The following is a 24929-nucleotide window of genomic DNA, read 5'->3' as shown; positions in this document are numbered from 1 at the left end:
AAGACTAATAAACAAGGCCAAAGAATGTGGAGTCAGGGAACAAGGGGCAGAGTAGATTGTTAGTTGGCCTGAAGACAAAGTAGATAATGGAATAAGGATAGTTATTCGGGGATCCAAGATGGTGGCGACCCAGCAAGACTGAGTCCACAGTGCTCTACCCAAAACTTGGGCAAAGTGGGCTATCCACCCCCACCACACTCACTAAACCATTTATAATAGTTGTTAACCTTAAATAGTTACCTATTAGTACATTTAAATAGTCTAATACTAGCTGGAAAATGAGTAAAGGGAAGGGAACAGGCGGCTCTAAGAAAGCAGGGACCCCTCCCCCACCCTGTCCCTCCTCAGCTGCAACAAAGGTGTCTTCAGCTACTTCAGGAGATTTACCAATGAAGATGAGCTTTGAGGAGATGTTTGCCAGGTGGGAGGCGAAGATTGATGCTTTTATCGATGAGTCTCGGCAGAGTAGAGAAGCACTATCAGCCGAGCTGCAGAAGCAGGGCAGAGACATTCAGGAACTGGAGTGCCGAGTCAGAGAGGTGGAGTCGAAGGCCGCAGCCTCAGAGACTGCGATAAAATCGGCAGCCGACCACATCCGTTTTCTCGAGAATCGAGTCCAGAACCTAGAAAACCACATTGATGACCTCGAAAATCGATGTCGTAGAAAAAATATTCGGTTGTTGGGCCTGCCCGAGCAGGAAGAGGGAGGTCAGCTGACAGCATTCTTAGAGCATTGGCTGCCACAACTTTTAAATCTGCATAATGGATCAGGCCAGGTAAGGGTAGAATGGGCCTACCGGGTCGCAGTACGTGGGCCCGGCTCAACCCAGCGCCCACGCCCGGTCCTGTTCCAGCTGCAGAGCTATAGGGAGAGGCAGATGCTCCTGGAAGCCTCAAGAAATCTGGGAAAAGATCCCCAAGCTATGACCCACAAAGGATCCAGGATCATGCTGTTCCAGGACTTCTCCCCAGCTTTGGTCTGAAAGAGGAAGGCATTCGATGAGGCGAAGAAGCGTTTAAGGGACTTAAATATTCAGTACTCCTTACGATATCCAGCGACGCTACGCCTTAGCCACGAAGGATCCATATATAACTTCGGATCACCGGAGAAGGCTAAGGAATTCTTGGACTCTCTTAAATAAACTGTAAGAGATTGTGGACGCTGGTCTGCCTTTCCCATTATTTTGGTTTACATCCCTTCATCTTTTCTTATCTTTCCCCCTATGTGTGTATGTATATATATATATGTTGGGGCGTTTGGTTAATGTTGATGGGGAGAGGTGGTTACCTTATTCTATTTTACTTCTGTTTTTAGGAGCGGGGTTGTTTTTCTTTCCCCTGTTATTTTGTGGTATTATATTTAAGTATTACATGTTGAGATTGAAATCTTATAGTTATATATGGTATTCCCAAATATATTTAGATGTGGGTGGGGATGGGATGTTCACTGTTAACTCTAGCTTTATATTATATTTGAATTCTCCTCATTTTATTGAGGAACACCTGGGTCAAGGGTGGGGCACTGGTTGGAAGAGGGTAAGATGGACTGTGGGAGAGGAAGTGACGCTCCCTGGGAACAAGGGAGAAAATCTCCAATTCGGAATGTTTTATATCTTTTATACTTAGAAAGAGTTTTTTGTTATATTGTTTTGAGTGTATCAGAGAGTCTTTACTTTTGTAAATCTTGTATGCTCCATGCTCGGGATGTTCTAGATAGGGTTTCCCCTCCTGAGGGGTCTCGGATCTGTCCAGATGATTATGGCTGAACAGTCGGTTAAGTGGTGCACCTGGAATGTCAGGGGGAGTAATTCGCCAGTTAAAAGGAAGAAAATATTATCAAATCTTAAGAAGGAGAGAGTTGATATAGCTCTCCTACAGGAGAGACACCTGTCGGATAAAGAACACTTAAAATTACGACAGGGCGGATTTGATCAGGCCTTTTTTTCCTCCTTTTAATTCAAAAAGCAGGGGAGTCGTTATCCTTGTCCGGAAGAACTTCCCTTTGAAAATTCTAAATCAGATAAAAGACGAATCTGGACGATATATTTTGATTAAAGCCCTCATAAATGGAGAGGAATATGGGATCTTAAATGTGTACTGCCCCCCGGCACACCCCTTTAAATTCATAACGGAAGCTTTTTCAAAACTGATGGCCTTTGGTGCCCGTCATACAATTATAGGGGGAGACTTTAATTGTATTATGGATCCGGAAATAGACAGGATTCCCAAGAGTGCCGCTGGAGTATCTCCCAGATCTAGACAACTGGTGGACCTGAATAAAGAATTAGGATTGGTAGATGTATGGAGATGTCTCCATCCACAGGGTAGAGATTTTTCTTTCTACTCTAATCCACATAAATGTCACACAAGAATTGATATGTTTTTTGCCCCATCGATTTTTCTAAATTCTATAGCAACCTGTAAAATAGGTACTATAGCAATCTCTGACCATGCCGCTGTATACATGGAAACTAAGGTAAAGAACAACGGGACATCCGCTCGGCATTGGTGTATGGACCCCTTCTTGATAAAAGATAGCAAATTTTTAAAGTACTTCTCCCAAGTACTTAAAACTTTTTTAGAAATTAATACTGGTACGGCTAGCAATCCGTCAATGATGTGGGAGACCATCAAAGCTTATGCACGAGGTTTGATCATCTCCTATTCAGCGACCCAGAGGAAAATGAAGGGAGAGCAACAGCGTCTGCTCGAAGCTCGCCTAAAAGCAGCCGAAACAGCATACGCTGATAGACCTTCTATCACAAAATTGCAGAGGATTACAGCTCTTAGGACAGCTTTAAACACCGCGCTTACTCAAACGGCTAAAAGGGAAATATTATTTGCGAAACAAAGATTATATGAATATGGCGACAAACCGGGTAGATACTTAGCATTTCTTGCAAAGAAAAAGAAAGCCCCTCAAACTATTCCGACCATCAAGGAAAGTACAGGTACCCTGACTCATGATCATAAAAAGATCAATGCGACCTTTAAAGAATTTTATTCTGAACTATATAGATCGCAGGATTGTGAAGATAGGATTAGGAGGATGCAGTCATTTTTTAAAAATTTGACCTTCCCAGGCCTGACTCCGTAACAGGTGTCGGCCCTAAATACCCCTCTAACAGTCCAAGAAATACTTGAGGCAATTAGGCAACTTCAGAGCGGAAAAGCACCGGGCCCGGATGGTTTTCAAGCTGAATTCTATAAAGAATTTACAGGAATATTGGTTGACCCACTTATGGATATGTATAATTTTGCGCATAGTCAGGTCTGTCTCCCGCCCACGCTGAAAGAAGCAAATATTTCTCTTATCCTCAAAAAAGGAAAAGACCCAGAAGATTGTGTATCTTACAGACCAATATCCTTACTAAGTGTAGACTTTAAAATTCTCTCAAAAATGTTAGCACTAAGACTAGAAAGGGTACTGCCATATATTATAAAGGAGGACCAGACGGGATTTATTAAGGGCCGCAGATCATCCAATAATATCAGAAGGGTCTTGAATATGATCCAAGCCTGTCATCAGGGAAAGATACCAGGAGTAGTAATTTCACTGGATGCGGAAAAGGCATTCGATAGGGTTGAATGGTCATATTTATTTTACACATTGGAAAGGTTTGGCGTTGGACAGGTGTTTACCAAATGGGTTTCAACATTGTATAATGACCCCAAAGCAGCTGTTATTACTAATGGGTTAAGATCGGATGGCTTCAGTGTGGGTAGGGGCTGCCGTCAAGGATGTCCTCTCTCACCATTGTTGTTTACACTGATAATCGAACCATTAGCAGAAGCCATCCGGACTGATCCTAATATAACGGCCCCGAGGATTGGTACAGGTAAACACAAAATTACCCTCTATGCAGATGACGTTCTCTTATTCCTCCGTAATCCGTTAATGTCAGTGCCTCGTCTAATTCAAGTTATTAATACATTTAGTGCATTCTCAGGCTATAAAATTAATTTTTCAAAATCGGAAGCCATGCCAATGGGTGGTCTGGCTATGATACCCCACTTAATGGACGGATCCCCTTTTCCCTTCCGTTGGTCCCTGGAGGGCTTCTTATATTTAGGTATTTTTATCACGCCAGTATTTGATCAGCTGTATAGGGCTAATTTTGTACAATTAATGGAAAGGATAAGGCAGGACCTCCAGCGATGGAGAGACCTTCCGACTTCCTGGCTAGGGAGAATAGCATTAATTAAAATGAATGTTCTGCCCCGTCTCTTATATCCTATGAGAATGCTCCCGCTGATGCTGCCAAGACTAGCCCTACGTAAATTATATGGCTGGTTGGGCTCCTTTATTTGGAACCATAGACGGCCCCTTATTAAGCTGAAGAAGCTACAGCTTCCACAGGCAAGGGGAGGACTGGACTTCCCAGACTTTAGGAAATATCAGTTAAGCTCCCTACTAAGTTACATAGCTGATTGGGTTTCATCTGATCCACAATCAATTTGGCTGGATATCGAAGCCTCCCAAGTAAAATACCCACTTATTAACCTTTTATTTTCAGATAAGAGGAAAATCATTACAGACCACTGTAAAAATCCCATAATATTAAACACAATTAAGGCCTGGAATATAATGCGGCAAAATGAGGGTAACTCACATAAAACATCCCCCCATGCACCAATAGTAGGCGCATGGGGATTCCAACCGGGGATTACAGATGCCACCTTTAAACTCTGGAGATCCAAGGGCATCTCATGCTTAGGGGACCTATTTAAAGATGGGATCCTGATGTCCTTTGAGCAGCTGCGTCTGAAATTCGGAATACCTAATGGGGATCTCTTTCGATACTTCCAAGTTCGAGATTATATACAGAGGAAGACTACATTAATAGATAGTCTTTATAAATCAGACAGAGAACGTAATGTCTTACGACCAGCGGGGGCATCCTCCGTTAGTACTATATACCATTTGCTACATGATGGAGTCTCAGGAGACATGGATGACCTGCTTAAAACATGGGAGCAGGACTTGGGGCTAGAAATCTCTGAGGATATGTGGAATGACATTTGGGAAAATGCTAGAAGAATTGCTATCTGTAACAGAACTCAGGCTATCCAACTAAAGATACTTCATAGGGCCCATATAGCTCCGGCTCGACTGGCAAAATTTAAGGCAGGAGCATCTCCAATGTGTCCCAAATGCAAAATAGAGGTGGGTACTCTTGCACATTGTCTGTGGACTTGTCAGAAAATCTGCAGATACTGGACTAAAGTGGCAAATACCCTGACAGAAATTTTAGGAACGGAAATTAGGGTGGACCCTGTATCTCTCCTTTTGGGCTTTTCGAACCTCTCATCTCTGGGTATGCATGGGAAGAGACTATTTTCTATTCTCTCTTTCTGTGCAAGGAAAAATATTTTGGTGAACTGGGTGGCTGAGGGCCCCCCTGGACTTTCAAATTGGCACAGATTAATTATGGAACATATCCCCCTTGACTTCCTCACAAATATGGTGCACCGAAAGACTAAATTATTTTATAAAATATGGCAGCCCTTTTTGAATTATATAAATGAAGATATTTCGGCTATCCTAACAAGGGCTTTTATTTAGTAGTGAAGATTTCAGACCGGGCTGCTCCGGGGCCCCTTGGGAGAGGAATCCTGCGCGAATACGGGTTTTATTATATTTGATGTTTATACATTCCGAGCATGTAAGAGACTTAGGTATACACTCTGGTTAGTTATAGGTTAGATTAGTAGAAAGTTGAGTTTTTTTTTCTTTCTTTTTTCGTTTTTTTTCTCTTTTTGTTTTCTTTCTTTCTCTTTTCTTTGTTAAATTATTACTTTTGTATATATGATTTAATTGTACATCAATGTTTGTATTTGAGAGTTTTGTTTATTTTTGTAAATTTGCAAAAATGTTAAATTTCAATAAAAATATCTACAAAAAAAAGGATAGTTATTCAGACTGGCAGAAGGTGGGAAATGGTGTTCCACCAGGATTTGTGCCACATCTGTTACAATTCACAACTTGTGTTAATGGTTAGGATGTGGGAATCACATAGTAGCAAGTGTAGACTAGTTGCTCTGAATTAGGTGTTTTTCTGCTGTATATTCTATGTAATGTGATGCATATGGTTCTTTTCAAGTTAACGTTTGGATGCAGCAAAATTTGGGCCAAGGATAAGATTTTTGTTTGCTAATTTGCTTTCTCCTGTATAAATTATCCCAGAAGCTCAGTTTACGTTCGATAAAGTTGAATATTTTGAGAGTTGTGCCTGATTTTAAACTTCTTCACAGTATTACTTAACATAATTGAACTTTCCTTGCTCACAAAAATGCCAGCATTAAAATAAATGGAAAAGAAAAGGCCACAATTTTAAACCCAAACTAAAATTAATCCTATGGATTATCATCTTGACAGCACATGGTGTGTGTTGCTCAGGTCAAAACTTATTACAGACTTATGTAAGAAATGCCTTATTTTCCTTCCCTTGCTTTCTCCTCCAACCTCGACAACCCCACCAAAGAAAGGTGAATGTGTTTGGACAGTTTGAATTTAGTTAAGAAATATTGTGGTGTTTCATAAAATATTCATATGTATTATAAATTATTCTTTCTTTCTTTCTTTCTTTCTTTCTTTGAGATAGGTCACACTTTATGAATGCCATTCGCAAGGGGAAATACGATTATTACAGTCGTATGTAGATGCTGATGTATCCTTGGAATATAAACATTTAATTACTTAATCGCAAAATTGATACTTTAAGTGGAATTTAAACCAATAGGCATTTATTTGGCAATAATTTGAAATGTTAAGATTCTCTGCTCTGCCTTTTTCAGGAAGGAGTGTTAAGTTCAGAGGCTTGGTTTCATCCAACGGTAGAACCTTTCTAAATTACTGAATAGTCCTTTATTGCAATCCTTTATTGATCAGAAAAACTTGAGTATTACTGGAAAAAAAAGATGTTGTTGAAACCTGTGTCTTGCACTGAGCAGGGCAGTTGGTAAGAAATACCAAAGTAAAAGGAACACAGTAGGAATGCTTTTTGAGAGGAATGTGTTGATTATTTAGCAAGTGAACAGCTTCCATGTGACAACTAGATTATTAGCAAAGCTTTTAATAAGGTCCCATGTGGCAGACAGGTTTTAAAAAAACAAGCCCATGGGATCTAGAGAAACGTAGCAAACTGGTGACAGAATTCATTCAGTGGCAGGAAACAAAGGGTAATTGTGAACAGGTGTTTGTACAACTGTTATGCACAGCTCTGTACGAGTCCCTGCTTTTGTGCTTTATAATAATGATTTAGATGTAAATGTAAAAGGCATGATGGATATGTTTGCAGAAGGCACCAACATTGGCCACTTATTTAATAGAGAGTAGAAAACTGCAGGAAATTGTCAATGGATTGGTCTTGTGGACAGACAAGTGGCAAATGGAATGCAGCATCCACAGATGTATGTGGAATGGCACAGTGGCTCAGTGGTTAGCACTGCAGCTTCACACCACCAGGGACCCTGGTTCAATTCCATTTTTGGGTGACTGTGAAATCTGTATGTTTTTCCCGTGTCTGCATGGATTTCCTCTGGGTGGTCTGATTTCTTCCAACAGTCCAAAGATGTGCAGATTAGGCGGATTGGTCATGCTAAATTATCCATAGTATCCAGAGATGTGCAGGCCAGGTGGATTAGCAGAGTTACACTGATAGGGTTGGGGGGATGGGTATGGGTGATATGTTCTTTAGAACTTTGGTGTGGACATGATGGTCCCAGTGGCCTGCTTCCACACTGTAGGGATTCTATGATAATATGTACATACATTTTTCTGACTGCAAAGGACAGGGCATTGTATATTAAAGCTTCCAGTACATTTAAGACTGCCACACTACAAGTTGAACCGACAGTCCTAAATTTATTGCCAAAATTGACAGGGCACATTTTAAGAACTGAAACTGATTTAGGGTGTAGGTTTGCTCGCTGAGCTATAGGTTTGATCTCCAGACATTTCATTACCTGGCTAGGTAACATCATCAGTGGCGACCTCCATGTGGAGCAAAGCTGTTGTCTCCTGCTTTCTATTTATATGTTTGTCTTGGATGGGGTTCCTGGGTTTATGGTGATGTCATTTCTTGTTTGTTTTCTGAAGAGTTGATAGATGGTATCTAGATCTAAGTGTTTGTTTAAGACATGCCAGAGAATTCCTAGACGCCTGGCACTCCAACCACAACGCCATAAACAACAGCTTCGCTTCACTTGGAGGTCACCACTGATGATATTACCTAGCCAGGTAATGAAATGTCTGGATATCAAACCTACAGCTCAGTGAGCAAACCTACACCCTAAACCTCAACCTGAGCTACAAACCTTGCACTGAAACTGATAGCAATACAACTGTTTGTGTGTTTGCAAATATGCTTTGAGAAATCATTTGATCAGGGCAAACACTGAAAAGTGGCCACTCAAAGTTGAAATTACACTGCGTTTGTTTAAATTCCCACCAAGTAGATGATAACCATTCTCTGGTTCATTGCTCAGGGCACTGCTTTGACACATGAGGTGCAACCTGTCTGGTTTATATGTAAACAAAACTGTACAGTTAATTGTCAGTCGTCATTAGCTGGTGCATTTTTCATAGCAGGGAAAGTGAGGACTGGAGATGCTGGAGATCAGAGTCGAGTGTGTGGTGCTGGAAAAGCACAGCAGGTTAAGCTGCACCCTAGGAGCAGGAGAATTGATCGTTTGGGAATAAGCCCTTCGTCAAAATCCCTTCCTGAAGAAGGGCTTATGCCTGAAACATGGATACTCCTGCTCCTCGGATGCTGCCTGACCCGCTGTGCTTTTCCAGCACCACGCTCTCAACTCCTCATAGCAGGGCACTGCCCAATCAGTGCTCTTTGCCTCATACAATGTAATGTTGTTTTTCAGTTATTTTCATACTTGCTTGTGAATTATCCTGATTGTGGAGATGGGTGGGGTGTACCAGATGAAATTTTTGACAATATGTCTCCTTTGTCAGCAACACTTCAATTCTTGCATGTATGAAGGTAGGTATGCTCACAGAAAGGTTGATTTTTAAAAATAATTTGCAAGTTTTTTGATCATTTTTACTAGTGGCTGACCAAATTTGGAAAAAGCTCAAACTAATTTTAAAGGGGCAGTAAACTTGATTTAACTACTTGTTTAGTAACAGAAATCTGCACGACGTGCTTGTGTGTGTGAGCCGATGAGCTTTTCGGAGAAATGGAGAATATTTACCTTGTCCATTTGAGTTCTCAAGTCCTGTTGATTGTATAGCCAAAATGGAACCAGGATTTGTCATGGATAAGTCTGAGCAAGATTTTTTTCATAGTCCTCACTGGAGGAGGAGTTATAAGTTACAAAAGAAAAACAGGGACAAAAGGAAATTACCAACAAGGTTTTATTCTGTATTGACTCTAACTCTGGAGCTGTTCAGACAGACGAAAACTTCTATACATGTGCGTGGACCTATGACAGTAATACAAGCCATCCTCTCTTGGCTGTGGCAGGATCGAGGGGCATCATCCGAATTATTAATCCTATCTCCATGCAGTGCATTAAGGTGAGTGCAAATAGTTGTAAATTGGATACACTTATTTCGAATAACATATACAGAGGAGCCTCGATTATTTGAATGAGATGAGCGGGTACTATTTTGTTCGGATAATTGATTATTCAGTTAATCGGTTCAGTGTTTTTCCTCTGGGGTTTGGAGACTTTTCTGAAGTCTGGTCCCTGTTCAGGAGATAAGACAGCAGCACAGTGCGTGTGGGGAGGCCCTGCCTGCCTCGCGCCCCCCCACGCCTCCACATGCCTCTTTCCCCCCCCCACCAAACTCTGTCCAACACTGCCCACCGCCTGCCCCCACCACGACCCCACACACCGCGCTCCCTCTCCGGGGCAGCCGGGCAGGACACCAGCAAGACTGCTACTGCCTTTTGGATGCTCCAAATAGCGCGCACAATGTTTTCCTGCAAATATTTGATATGTTCCACCTTTGCCCTGTACAGGGCAATGTTAGAGAGATTATCTGGGGAATTTGGGGGGGGGGGGGGGGGGGGTGTTATGGTATACGTCTGTGTAGAATTCCAGGGAAGTGTGGGGGAGTGAGAGAAAGGTGGTGGGGGGGGTGTCGGTGAAGTCAGTAATTCAGACAATGCCTATGCTCCCATCAGTCCAGATTGTTCTCGGCAGCACTTTTGATCTGTGTAAACAAAAGACGCGATCAGTATTGGACACACGTCTTTGATGTAATGTTTCTGTCGAGACTTTGAGATCTCCTTTGAATAATCAGATTTTTTGGAAGTTGGTATTCGGATAATCGAAGTTCCTCTGTATATGAATATTTGAATTAGGAATAGATTCATTGGCCCCACAAAGCTGCTCAACCATTCAATTTGATCATTTCGTCAGTTGTTCAACTTTCTGCACAATGCCAAGCACAAGACAGAATGTTATAAGTAATAACAAGTAAGATATTCGGAAGCAAGTTCAGAGAAAGGAATTGGTCTGCAGAGATTAATTTGGAAAAAGCACTTCAGCAGTTTAATGAAGATCAAGAAAGGATAGCTGTAAAATGCTTCAGAGTATAGAGGGAAGATTTGCAGGAATGTTCAGTGTTTGAAAACTGCAGCTATGAGGAAAGATGCGATAGGCTATGGTTGTTTCCTGTCGATCAGAGGTAGTTGAGTGGAGATTTAGTTCATATGTTTAGAGTAATGTGGGGCATGAATAGAGTGCACAGAGAAGATCTGCTTCCCTTTGTGGAGAAGTCAGTTACTACGGGGCATAGATTTAAGATGTTTAGAAGGCTTAAAGGGATGTTACAAAATAGTTTTAACCCAGAGGATGGTGAGTATCTGGAATTCATTGCTAGATTTGGTAGGAGAGCTGGAAATCCTCAATTTATTAGGAACTTGGAACTGCACGTGAAACTTTGTAACCTGCAAGGTTATGGTCCAGGTATTGGAAAGTGGGATTAAATTGAGTGGTGAATTTGTCTGTGTCAGCTGAGTAATGGGCTGAATGACCATTTTTTGTCTTTTCTATGGTCCTTTGGATTTAAGTCTGCATCCTTGTACATGTAGACAGGTGTCATTAAACGTAGGCAGTTGTCACTAGCACCTCCACAAATGCAATTAATTCAGGAAACTTTGAGAAAAATTATTTTGTTCGGGACTTTTCAGAAGAGCTTGATCAGTGTTTCTGCTATCACATTTGACCTTTTGGATGGCTTTTTTAAGAGATAGAATGATCGAGGTATCTTTCCTTTCCCAGTGGACTGAAATACAACTGTACTCTAGCGATATGCAAAGCAAAACTTAATCTTGATAGCCATAAATTCACCAAATAAATCCAGTTAATTAGTTTATGCCATGTGACTTCCAAAAGATGTCTTTAAAAATTAGCCTTTTATATTCTATTAGTGACCCTTTGTAAATGAAGAAGTTCCTGTGTCTTCTCATTGCGTTCAAGTAAAGCACTGTCCACAAAATCCTCAAAAAAATTAAGAATGAAATTTCTTCATAACTGTAGGAACTTGTCTGACTGCATTCTTGAGCATCAAGAGCTGCTTTTATTTACTGGCTCAAACTAGGAAAACGTTATGTTTTCCACATAATGTTAAAGTTTGCATAAATTTGGGATGAGAGAATTGAAGGCCCCTTGATTAATTTAGAGGCATTGAGGGAGTGGGAGATTTTTGACAGGAAACTGAAGAATATCTTTTCCTTGGGTTCATTATACTTAATTGAGCCTGATTAAATTTTTTTTGTTTTTGATTCCTAGCCACAGCTTGACACGTTTGGTTGCTAAACTGGCTGCTGGATGCAAAAGACCACTGATACCAGCCACAGCTGTAAAGCACAGAAGATTGAGGGAGAGATTATGGGTGCGGGCTGCAGATTGATCTGAGTCTGGAGATAAGAGTCAGAGAGATTGGAATTTTTGTGTTGTATGTTGTAGAGTTCAGATTAGTAGAAAATTGTTGTGTTGAATAATAAATTGAAAGGCACTTGCCTACTGGATCCAGGAGTCCTTGTGTCCCTTTAGCTGTTGGATTTCTTTTGGCTCACAATCTAGTGGTTGAAGTGAAATTTAAAACCAAGATTAACTGTGAGGTCTGTGGTCTCCAATTAATATTTAAAAGGACAATTTACCTTGTGGAATATGTCCCCCTAGTCTGGGCCCTGCTCAAATCAGAGTGCATCAGGCCTGATTGGAGAATTTTAACAGATTTACCGCTGACCCAGCCTAGACCTCTAATGTATCTGCTCAAATTCAGGAAGTTTTCACATTATATTGTCAGTTGAAATCAAAATTGCCAAACCTTGCCAGAATTTGCTAAGGTTTGGCTTAAATCAGGAATCATTGGAGTTGTTTAGAATCTGTTGCTTGATGAATTGATGATAATTAGAATATCTCTGTAACATTTTTTTTCCATAAAAATCATCAATTAAGAAATATATAAGTTGAATGCAACAAAAACAGAAGTTGCTGGAAAACCTCAGCAGGTCTGGCAGCATCTGTGAAGAGAAATCAGAGTTGATGACCCACCCTCAGAACTGATGGTAGCTTGGAAAATGTTGGTTTATATGCAAAAAAAAAATGGGAGGAGGGATAAGGAGTAAATGATAGGTGGGGATAGAATTCAAAGAGAGAAGACAGTTGCACAGTCAAAGGAGTGGCTAATGATCTGGCTGGGAGAGTGAATAGTTGTTAACGGACACTGTTAGTGGCTAACAATATGTAGTGTGTCATGGCAGACTGTGATAACAAGGCCCAGTGTGTGGGGTTGGAGGCTAGGACATGGTAGAATTCAGATCCTATTATTGTTGGAACTCCGTTTTGAGTCCAGAGGGCTGCAGGATCCCCAAGTGGAAGTTGAGGGGTTCTTCCAGCTTGCGCTAAGCTTTATTGAAACACTGCAGCAAGCCTGAAGCAGAGATCTTGGCCAGGGAACAGAGTGGTCTGTTAAAGTGGCAGGCAATTGGAAGCTCATGGTCATTTTTTTGTAGGCAGAACAATTCTGTGAAGCAAAGACCCAGTCTATGCTTTATTTCCCCAATGTCGAGGAGATCACATTGTGAGTGGCAAATGTAGTAGACTAGATTGTGTGACATGCAGGGCAAGTGGTAATTCCAGGAGATGGATATTGAGGAGGGAGGAGGTAAATGGGCAGATGTTGCACCTTCATTTGCTGGAGAAGGTGCCATGGGCCTGTGGAGGGGTTGTTAAGTATGAAGGAAGTGTGGACAGGGTGTCCCAGAGGGAATGGTCCAAGCAGAAGGTGGACAAGGGAGGCGTGTATGTATCTCATGGTAGCATCTCACTGGAGGTGGCGGAAATGGCGGCTGATCTTCTGAATTCTGGTGGGATGATAGATAAAGACATGAGGAACTATACTGCTGTTGCAGAAGGGAATGGTGGTGGTTGAAAGTGGATGTGTGGAGATGTGTCAGACCCAGTTGAGGATAGAATCAACAATGGTGCTGGGCAATCCTTGGTTGAGGAAAGAGGTGGACAGTTCGGAGGCTCCCTTGTCGAAGTTGACCTCATTGGAACATATGCAGTGGAGACAGATGGACGAGGAGAGTGGGATGGAGTCTTTAAGTCCAGATAGCTGTGGTAGTTGGTGGGTTAATGGTGGATATTAATGGCTGGTCTATCCCCAGAAATAGAAACAGGTGTCGAGGAAGGGAGGAATCAGAGACAAGGTGAAAGCAAGTGCAGAGTGGAAATTGGAAGCAAAATCAATGAACTTTTCCAATTTCAGACAGGACAAGAGAGGGAAGCACCATCAATGATATCATCAGTAATATTGGACAATCTGTTGTGGGTGGGGGTCGAAATAGGACTGGGACAAAGAATATTCCATGTACCCCAGGAAGAGACAGGTATAACTAGGGCCCATGCGTGTATCCATGGACACTCCTCTGACCTAAAGAAAACGAGAGGAGTTAAGAGTTGTTGAGGGTGATGACATGCTCAGCCAAGTGGAGGAGAGTGGTGGTGGGTGGGATGGCCTTTGCTCCAGGAAGAGATGGAGAGCCCAGAGACAATTTGCTGGGAGATGGACATGTAAAGGGATTGTGTGTCCTTGGTAAAGAGCAGGCGACTGCAGCCTGCAAACCGGAAATTCTAAAACTGGTGTAAGGCATCAGAGGAATAGCGAACAGTGGGCAGGGAATGGACCAGGAGCGAAAAGACAGAGTCAAGGTAGGATTTTCCAGTTTGCAGGTCCCAGCTGCCTCCTTTTTTTACCATGGACGTGCAATCCCTTCTCGCCACTTCTTCCTGGAACCAAGACCTGAGTTGTCCCTACCCTCCTCTGCTTGTCCAAGCTTGTTCTCACCCTCAAGAACTTCTCTTTTAACTCCCCTCCCTTCTTTATGTCAGAAGAATGGCTATGGGTACCCACATGTGCCTTTGTTATGCCCATCTCTTTGTGGGTTATGTGAAATATTTCTTGTTCCAATCCTAGTCCACCCCCAACCAAAACATTTTCTCTGATATATCGGTGATATTAGTGGTGCTGCTTCCCTCTCTCGCCTGGAATTGGAAAAGTTAATTGATTTTGCTTCCAATTTTCACCCTGCCCTCACTTTCACCTCGCCTGTCTCTGACTCCTCTCATTCCTGACATCTGTTTCCCCCATTTCTGGAGATAGACTGGCCACTAATATCCACTATGAAGCCACTGACTCCCACAGCTATCTGGACTATACATCCTTGCACTCTGCTTCCGACAAAGACTCCATTTCATTCTCCCAGTTCCTCCATTTCTCTCGCATATGTTCCAGTGAGGCCAACTTTGACAAGGGAGCCTCTGAAATGTCTACCTTCTTCCTCAACCGAGGACTTCGTGTGTTGATAGATCCCTCAACCAGGTCCGATCCATCTCCAGCACTTCCACTGTCAACCTATTTCTTGCCTCCCGTAGCAGCAATATGGTTCCCCTTGTACTTGCCTGCCATGCCACCTCCAGCAAGGTGCTACCAAGAGACACGTTCCCCTCTCATACTTTGTCTGTTCTGCAGGACGGTTCCTTTGGGACATCCTGGTCCACTCTTCCTTCACTCCCAACACGGCCTCTACAACCCCACAGCACCTTCTCCTGCAACTGAAGGTGTAACACCTGCCCATTTACTTTTTCCTCCCTCGGTATCCAAGGGCCCAAACATGTCTTCCAGGTGAAGCAGCCCTTTATATGCACTTCAACCAATCTCTAGCCTACTGCATTCGCAGTTCGCAATGTGGTGTCATCTATATGAAAGTAAGGCCATGAGCTTTCAGTTGTCTGCCACTTTACATACCACTTTGTTCCCTGGCCACCATCTCTGTCCCAGGCTTGCTGCAGTGTTGCAGCAAAGCTCAGCTCAGTTTTTAAGCTGGAGGAACAACACCTCAACTTTCACTTGGGGACCTTGCAGCCTTTCTGATTCAATATGGAGTTCAATAGCTTTAGGGCCTGAACTCTCCCATGCCCTAGCCCCCAAATCCACACACTAGCCCTTGCTATCATGTAGTCTGCCATTACACACTACCTATTGTTAGCCACTGATACAGTCTCCATTAACAGCTATTCACTCTCCCAGCTAGATTGTTCACCCACTCCTTTGTTTATCCCACAGTCTTCTCTCTCTTTGGGCTGTATACCCACCTGTCATTTACTCCTTACCCCTCCCTGCACCCTGTCTTCTGCATACAAACCAACATTTTCCTAACTGCCACCAGTTCTGAGCAAGGTAATTCAACCTGAAACATTAACTCTGATTTCTCTTCTCAGATGCTAAGCTTTTCCAGCAGCAGCTTTTTTTGTTCGATTTACAACATTCACCATTCTTTTGGTTTTAATTAAGTTGAATGCAACTTTTTCAGAAAGCTACAAAAGAGCAATTGTATGATTTATTAGTGAATAAAACTTGTTTTCTTGGTATCATTTGTACTGTTGCCAAAGATTGTGGTGGGTATGATGCATTGTATTTGGGGAAAGTAGTTTGATTTTTAAGAAAAATGTTAGTCAAACAATTGCAAAGTATATTGCTTTAATGCTTGTGTTTATTTTCAGTCTTTAAGTTGCATTTCAAGGAATAGAATAACTTCATTATTACTTTTAATTGTTGACAATTATTTATTGTAGAAGAAACTAATGTGGCATTCTTTCTTATTGATTGCAGCACTACGTTGGACATGGAAATGCAATCAATGAGCTGAAGTTTCACCCCAGAGAACCAAATCTTCTGCTTTCTGTCAGCAAAGGTAAGATAGCAATTGAACGTAATAACTTTGTTTTGAATTGTGATATTAGGCTCCTGTGTTGAGAGTTTGCATCTATATATTCCTTAATGCTGAGCTGCATATTTAGCAATGCTACTGCTTGAAAATGATGAATTAAGGTTTTCAGGAAGGGAAAGGAATCAGATATCGCCCAGGATTTGCCAGCTACCAACTGGACAGCATTGCAAAAGGTCTAGGAGCTGTCGTAATTGTGGGATGGGGAAAGAGTCATTTACTTGTTAAGATACAAGTTGAATATAATGATAGTTCCCTATTCTCTTAAACTTTTCTCACATTAAAAGTGTAAATTAATTGGATATATGCATACTAAGTCTTATTCTGATGATTGCTAAAGTAAAATAATTGTAAAAAAACAAAAAGGTGCTCATTAGTCTGAGCAATATTTAGTCACTTTCTAATAGATCAACCAAATCTCCTAAAACAATTTCACCAAGATTTAGGGCAGTTATATTCGATTTTTAAAAAAAATCCCGTGTTCCATTAAATTTTCTGATTACAACCTATTTAATAAATGCTGCTATTTAACTGTTTCATCCTGGACTGATTGAACCTCTGTCCTGATTTGAAAAGAGGGAATTCTTAAAATACAGAATTAATTTTGTTTCTTTTTTCTTCTAATATTCTATAACACAATATACTTTCTGCCATAAGATTAAAATAATGTTGCTACAAATGTCACATAATTATCTGTTTTTAATATACAGTGCTCAAGTAACAATGTAAAACTTTGTAGTCCATCCTGAATTTTTGTAGCTCAGGATGAAACTGTAAAGTTCTGTGAGAAGCTTCATCTAAAAAGCTAAATGGAACCTGTGTTTTACACTAGATCATGCTTTAAGGTTTTGGAACATACAGACAGATACTTTAGTGGCAATATTTGGAGGCGTGGAAGGACATCGTGATGAAGTGTTGAGTGCAGTAAGTGATCAGATACGCTGTGCGATTACAGTATTTGACATCTTGCTAACATTATATCATAATGATTGACTCATTGACCCAATTTCAACTTTGAAGGATTTATTGACATAAAGCAGCCAGTGTATTGAAGGATAATCACTGTTCTTGAATTTGCAGCACAATAATGTATATTGCATTATTGTGTTTCACAATATTAATTGTTGTGAAATAATTAATTATTGTATTTCACAAGACAGTTCATTTCTTTAACACTTGTTTATATCCTTTTTTAAATACTGCATATGGCGTGTGAAGTCTAGACAACATTCTAGCCAAGCAGGGTTAAAAGTAGGAGGGGCAAAGAGAAAGGAGTGAAGAAAGTAAGATTAGTACAGTTTGGACACATTTAGCTGGTGTATGAAAGGCTTGGAGAAATCCTTTAGATGGCAGGGTTGACTGCAATGTTGAGAGTATTGTTCACATCCACAAACATGTAAATTATAGCTTAGTTATGAGGATGTTCGGAATGGAGCACTATGTAGAGTGGGCTGCCTTATGAGTATAGATTGTTGCTCAGCAATATCTAGCTAAGCATTTTAAGTGCTTTGATAGAGGTGTTGTCCAGAATTTCCTCCTCTGTGAAAGGATTCTCCAGTCTAAAATAATATTCATTGCAGGGAGAAGAAACCTTTGTAATCAACATTTTTTTTAGCAGAGCAGCAATATGGATAACCTGCAGTGGGACCAAGCCTATGTTGGGGGGCAAGTATTTCAAGACTCTGAAGTTCCCTTATTCATGTAAGATGAAGGTTTATTTATTTATGGTAAAACTACGAGTCAAACTGAACTTGAGAAAAGAGCTTCCTTTACAAAGCCTTTTACAAACTAGGTGTTCTAAAGCCAGTATAGTACATTTGAAGCAGGGAAGCTGATACATCAAACACCACAATTTCCCATATATAGAAGTGTAAATTGATTAATCTGACTGTTTGTTTACTGAGGGATGACTACACATTTCCTTCACTTCTTTGAATTACACCATGAGATAATTTACATGAATCTAAGAAGGCAGATTATTCGTTGATTTAATGTCACATCTGATAAACAGGGCTTCCAACAGTGCAGTACAAAACACTTTTTTTTCAATTTAGGTTATGACTCTTGAGTAGAACTCTCAATCTTTAGACTTGGGTGAAGTGCAATCATTGAGCTGAGGGTGACACTGAAATCTGATTTAATACTGTAGAAGTAGCCACTATAGGATTCTGATGTTTTGCAGTTAATGTTACATTCAGGGGTTTTAAAAAAAAATTGTTACTAACATCAAAACCTAACTCTGTGGATACACGTTATTCTTAAACTGGCTTTCTAGAGAACTAATGTCTGAATTTTCAAACTGTACACAAAAACATATTTGTGACCTTATCAACATTTTCAGTTTATCAATAGTGTTATAAATCGTTTTTTTTTAATTACAGGATTTTGATCTTCTTGGAGAAAAAATAATGTCTTGTGGGATGGATCATTCTCTTAAATTGTGGCGAATCAACTCGGAAAGGATGCTAAAAGCTATTAAGGCATCAAATGAATATAACCCAAGTAAAACGAACAGGTGATGATTGCATATCTGTCCCTTAGCCCTATTTGTATGTTGCCTGGATTGAATTATTACTTTATTTTTGTTGGACTGGATGCATTGTTGCTGCCTCAATAGATGGAAAAAATGTAAAATCTGAAGTACTGCATTACAAGATAGTACTTGTTACTGAATCTGTGTTGAATCTTTTTTAAGGAAAGTATCTTGTTCTATGAAAGCATAAGAAATAGAAATAGGAGTAGGCCATTTGGCCCCTTGACCCTCCTGCACCATTCAGTAGAATCATGGCTGACCTGACACAATTCACATCCACTTTCTTGCTCTTTCCCCAAAATCCTTCATTCCCAACTGGTCAAAAAACAATCTCTGTCAGCCTTAAATTTGCACAAGGACTGTCCACCCATAGCTCTCTAAGGCAAGGAGTTACAAAAACATTCAACCCTCAGAAGAAATTCCTTCTTATCTTAGTCTGAACATGGAACTCCTTAATTCTGAGACTATCCCTTCTAGTCCTAGACTCTCCTGTAAGGGGGAACATCCTCCTAACATTCATCCTATCAAGCTCCTTAGGAATCCTATATGTTTCAATGAGATCGTCTCTCATTCTTCTAACCTCCAATGAGTTGAGTCACAGTCTGTTTTCTCGTTGCCCATAAGACAATCTCTCCATCCTGGTGGTCATTCTAGAGAAACCTTTCTGAACTGCTTCCAATAAGATGATAGGTTTTCTCTAAATAAGGGGATCAAACCTGCTGACTACTATTAAAAGTCACCTTGTACAGTTGCAGTCGGACTTCCCAGCTTTTACATTCAATCCCCTTGAAGTAAGGGCCAACATTCCATTAGCTATCTGATTTTCTGCTGTATCTGTGTGCACAAGTAGCCCCAAGTTTCTTTATGTTGCATCTTTCTGCAATTATTCTACATTTAAATCATCCTGTTCTTTCGTTCTCCCTTCAAAATTTAACAACTACACTTTCCCACATTATACCTCATATTTGCCCATATTTTGCCTATATGTAACCTATAAATATCTGACAATTGTTGGTATCCCCCTGTCTTTCCATCTATTTTTGTTTAATCTGCGAATTTGGCTATCATGCATTTGTTTCCTTCCTCCAAGTACCAAATATATATTTTAAACCGTTGCGGTCACAGGACTGATGTCTCTGGAATCCCACTGGTCACAAGTCGCTAACTTGAAAAAGAACTCCATATTCCAACTCATTTCCTGCCCATTGGCCAGTTCTCTATCCATGCAGTCAACTATCTTCAGCACTGTGGGCTCTTATGACTTAACCTTTGGGAGCTATCTTGGTGAATGCTTTCCACACTGGTTGAGAATTCCTTGAGAAACACTAATGGTAGGTTAGTTCCTCTTTCGTAAAGCCATGCTGACTCTGCTTGCTTAGATTATAACTTTCCAAATGTTCCAATATAATTTTCTCAATAATTGATTCCAGTATTTTTCCAATAATAGATGTTTGGCTAATTGGCCTGTAGTTACCTGCTTTTTGCCTCCCTCCCTTTTTGACTAGGGGTGTCACATCGGCAGTTTTCCAAATCTCTCTCCTTCTCCAGCATCAAAGGATTTTTAGAAAATTGCAAACAGTGCATCCATTATCCCTTTAGCTAACTCTTTTAGGATTCTAGGATCAGAGTCAAGGGGCTTTATCTGCTTTAAGCCTCATTAGTTTGTCTAATACTACTTGTCCACTGATGATGATGATGATGATGGCACTTAATTCCTCCCTTGTATTCTTCAGTGTTACTGAGATATTTGAAGTGTCTTCTACCACAGAGACTGATGTAAGATATTTGTTTCACTCTCCTGTCCTTTCCTTGTTCTCAAAATCATCTCTCTAGATTAATTTTGGAAGGGAGCTGTGTTCATTTTGACATCTTCCTTTTTATACACTTACAGAAGTTCTGATTGTCAGTTTTTATATTCCTTGCTAGTTTGCCCTCATAGGCTACTTTCTCTGTATTGTCGTTGTAGTCCACCTTTTTGGATTCTTGAGTTTATCTCAGTCCTTGGAGATATCACTGACTTTTGCCTCCTAAAAGCTTTTTGTTTCACTTAATACTCTTAACTTCCTTGGTTGATTTATCCCTCTCTTAGATTCTTTGCTCCTTACTGGGACGTACTTTTGCTGAGAGTAATGAATTGCCTCTTCAAATGTCTGTCACTGCTTGTTTACTATTATTCCTGCTAATGTATCAGTGCAGTTCACTTCAGCTCATTTCGTTGTAATTTGCGTATGTGATGGTGTCGTGGTAACATCAATGAATTCCTAATCCATGATTCCAGATTAGTGTTCTAGTGTCACTGGTTCAAATCCCACTGCTGCAGAACGCAAGATTTGAATTGAATTCGATAAAAATCTGGAAGTTAAAAAGATTAACTTAAGTTTAGGGCAGCATGGTGGCTCAGTGGTTAGCATTACAGCCTCACAGCCCCAGTGACCCGGGTTCAATTCCCGCCTCGGGCACCTGTTTGTGTGGAGTTTGCACTTTCTGCCTGTGTCTGTGTGGGTTTCCTCCGGGTGCTCTGGTTTCCTCCCCCATTCCAAGCATGTGTAGGTCAGGTGAATTGGCCAGGCTCAATTGTCCATAGTGTTAGGTGCGTTAGTCAGGGGTAAATATAGCGATAGGGAATGGGTTACTCTTCAGAGGGTCGGTGTGGACTTGTTGGGCCTAAGGGCCTGTTTTCATACTGTAGGGAATCTAGTCTGATCAAAGTTCCTTTATTTAAGTTAAAACACTTGTTTCTCACACTAAATAGAATATTAAATTCTATTACGGTATGATCTCTACTTCTTAGGGTATCTTTTACTCTTTCATTAAACATGCCTCATTACTCAGATCCAAGATAGCCTGCTATCTCATTGGCTCTATGATACGTTGCTCCAGGAAATTACCCCTTGTACACGCTCTTAATTTGTTGTCGTAACTACCCTTTCCAATTTGATTTAACCCGATCAACATGATTAAAGTCATCCATAATTATTGTTTTAATCTTTTTACATACTCCTACTTTGTTGATTTGTAGCCTTTCCTACTGAGTGCACTATATCTATCAATATCATCTTTCCCTTGCTGTTTTTTTACCTCTGCTCAAATGGACTCCACATCATCCAAGTCTAGGTTGTGAGTGTCTCTCTCAACTATCCTCATTTCATTTCTTATTAACAGTGCTTCCCCCACAACTTTTTCCATCATTGCCCTCTCTCCTGAATGTCAAGTTCTCAGTTTTGATATCATTGTAAGCATGTTTCTGTCATGGCTATGAGATTGTATTTATTTGCAATGTCAGCTTGTTTGTCTACTGAATGTTTTGTACATTAAGATATATTTAAGTTTATTCTGTTATCAAATTTGCCTATCCTCTCACATTTTCTTGGTGTAATATGACATTCTCACATTCTTCCCTTTGTATTTTCTAGTAACAATCAACCCCATCACTAACCTGAAATTCTACTTTGTCCTTTTATCTTTTGCTTTTCTAACTTCCGATGCAACTAAACCCATCCTCCCACTATTTAGATTAAAGTACTATCTACAGCCCTGGTTTTGCGATTTGCAGGACTTGGATACAGCATTATTCAGGTGGAGCCTGTACCATTGGAACAGCTCTTTTCTTCCCAATATCCATAAAATTGTATTCATTTTTCCCATACAAATCCACGCACTTATCTCTTTTATTCTTGTTGACCCTGTACGGATTAGCTTGTGGCTCAGTTAATTATCCAGAGATTATTAGCTTTCTGATTCTGCTTTTTAATTTAGGCCTAAGCTGCTCACGTTCTTCCAGGAGAACCTCTTTCTTCATTCTCCCTATAACATTAGAATTTACATAGTCCATGACAACAGGATCTTCCCATCCCACTTCAATTCCTCTACACCCCCAAATGAGATATCCTGAACCTGGGCACTAAGCAGACAACACAGCCTTTAGGATTTTTGAAACTGGCCACAGAAGTGTCTGTTCCCATGACTGTGCTATCCCATTTACAACAACATTTCTCTTTTCTTCACCCTACCCCACCACCACCACCATCATCACCATCATCACCAACACTACCATTTGAATAACTCCCTGTACCATGGTGCTGTGGTCAGTTTGCTCATTCTCCCTACTCCGCCCAATCTCACCCACATCAGGAGCAAGATTCTCAAATCTGTTGGGAAACTCAATGGTTGATGTTCCTGCAGCACTTCCTTCTGGATCTGTCTTTCTGCCTCATTCATAGTCACATCCTCCTGTTTTTAACCCTGAGCAAATTCTAGTAGGATAGCAAAAACTTTCTGGTTCATATCTTCCATTTTATTTTACAATGCTTTCATACTAAAAATGCAATCTGTGTAAATATTAACATTAATGCAGCAATTTATATACATGGACTACTTTATCTTGCACCAACCAAGTCATGGATGACTTGGAATGAGGACTTTTAATTCTGTCTGTCTTAACTTAATGCATGTTTGTAGTATTACCCTATTTGTAGTAGCAGCTCTTCTATTATGAATTCATATGCTTAATGAAAGTTGCTAGCACAATTGTGCATTTCTCATCTGCATTCTAGAGAAATTGTACCTACATTTTTACAGAAATAGGTAGATCTTGATCTTCTTTTTACACTCGGATTTACCTGCTCCACTTTAAATTGCTATATAATGTTGCAGATGGAAATCTAAAGTTAAATTTATCAAAAGACCTATGGACTTTAATGTTTTACTCTTTTTCCATTAAATATACTTCGCATCTACTTCTTTTGATGTTTCAGACATAATTAGTAGCTGTGATGTATATGTGATGTATCCCAAGTTTAATCCTTGATCTGTTGTAGGTCAAGTGATTTCAGATGGTATTGCGCTGTACAACCCAGCAGCAGCTCTAATTTAAGGAACAGAAAACCACTGCTTTTGCTATCCAGAGTCCCTTGCTAAAATGCGTAAATAGATATTCTCCAATTGACCTGTTTAGAGATGTCACTTAGATACCACCTGGAGCAGATGGGACTTGAACCCAGACCTTCATGTCTTGGAGGTAGGGACACTGCCACTGTATCATGACAGCCCTCCTAAGTGGGTAAACATTTTTTTCTGCTTTCTAATCAATTTGTTCACAGTTGCTATCTTACAACTTTGCATGAGATGGACTTCAATTTGGGCCTCTGATCCAGAGGTAGGGACATGACCATTGTGCCACAAGGGTCCTGCTATGTATGTAAACATGGTATCAGAATAGATTGGACTCCGCTGGGATTTCTCCATTCCCTCCTTTCACCTCAGCTAACCGTAGCCAGTAATAGGAAGAATGACCACTTGAGAGAAGTACTCGTATCCAATTGAGTTTGCTATAATAATCCCAAACAACTCTGGATTAGTATTTTCATCATTGGAGAAAGGTTATAATTAAAAATAAAACATATTTCACTTCTTTGGTTTCAGCAACAAATTTAATGTCGAGCAGGAATGTCAGCTTTATTGTGTCAGTACCAATCTCGCTTGAATTGGAAAGTTAGGGATTCATGCTGCACTCCAAGGCTTTGGCTCACAATCTGGATTGACATTACAGTACATTGTGCCATTTTGGACCAAACATTTAAAGTGACATTGTTGACTATTTAAACTTCAGATCATGTGGCATTATTTGGAAAAGGTGACTTTTCTCTTAATTTACTGGCAAATCAGGCAGGGGGCTGGAAGAACGCAGCAAGCCAGGCAGCATCAGGAGGTGAAGTCGACATTTTGGGTGCTCCCTTCTTTAGGACTGAATATGGGTGGAGGGGGAGCTGCAGCTAAAGGAGGTGGCAAGGGGAGGGTGGTCAAGTGGGATAAGTGAAGACAGGTGGAGAGTATGACCTGGTTGGTCAGTGGGAGGAATGAATTTGGTTGGTGGCACGGAAGCATGGAAGGAATAGGGAGGGGTGGGAACGGAGTTGGGGGTTGGGAAGGGAAGTTATTTGGAATTGGAGAGCTCAGTATTGACTCTTGTAGGCTGCACAGGTTGTTATTCCTCTAGTTTGCAGTTTAGTTCATTGTAGCAATGGAGGAGGCCAAAGATGAAAGGGAGTGGGAAGGGGAATTAAAATGGGGGTGACTGGGGCATCTGGTCGGCCCCTGCTGGCCCGGCTGAGACGTTTGGCAAGCCGTTCCCT

The 24929-nt window shown here is 40.7% G+C and overlaps 1 protein-coding gene across 1 annotated transcript in view; it reads left to right on the top strand.

Annotated features, from left to right (window-relative positions):
• The window catches only part of eed (embryonic ectoderm development), a 52377-nt gene that overhangs the window by 14971 nt on the left and 12477 nt on the right, over window positions 1-24929 (top strand). The window contains exons 4-8 of the mRNA XM_060826604.1: window positions 6606-6671; window positions 9410-9535; window positions 16151-16232; window positions 17098-17189; window positions 18647-18780. Coding sequence (XP_060682587.1) covers window positions 6606-6671; window positions 9410-9535; window positions 16151-16232; window positions 17098-17189; window positions 18647-18780 — 500 coding nt within the window. The remainder of the gene's footprint in view (window positions 1-6605; window positions 6672-9409; window positions 9536-16150; window positions 16233-17097; window positions 17190-18646; window positions 18781-24929) is intronic.

The sequence above is a fragment of the Hemiscyllium ocellatum genome, chromosome 6 (genome assembly GCF_020745735.1).
Source record: "Hemiscyllium ocellatum isolate sHemOce1 chromosome 6, sHemOce1.pat.X.cur, whole genome shotgun sequence".
NCBI classification, from domain to species: domain Eukaryota; kingdom Metazoa; phylum Chordata; class Chondrichthyes; order Orectolobiformes; family Hemiscylliidae; genus Hemiscyllium; species Hemiscyllium ocellatum.
This window is presented reverse-complemented; position numbering and strand designations above follow the sequence as displayed.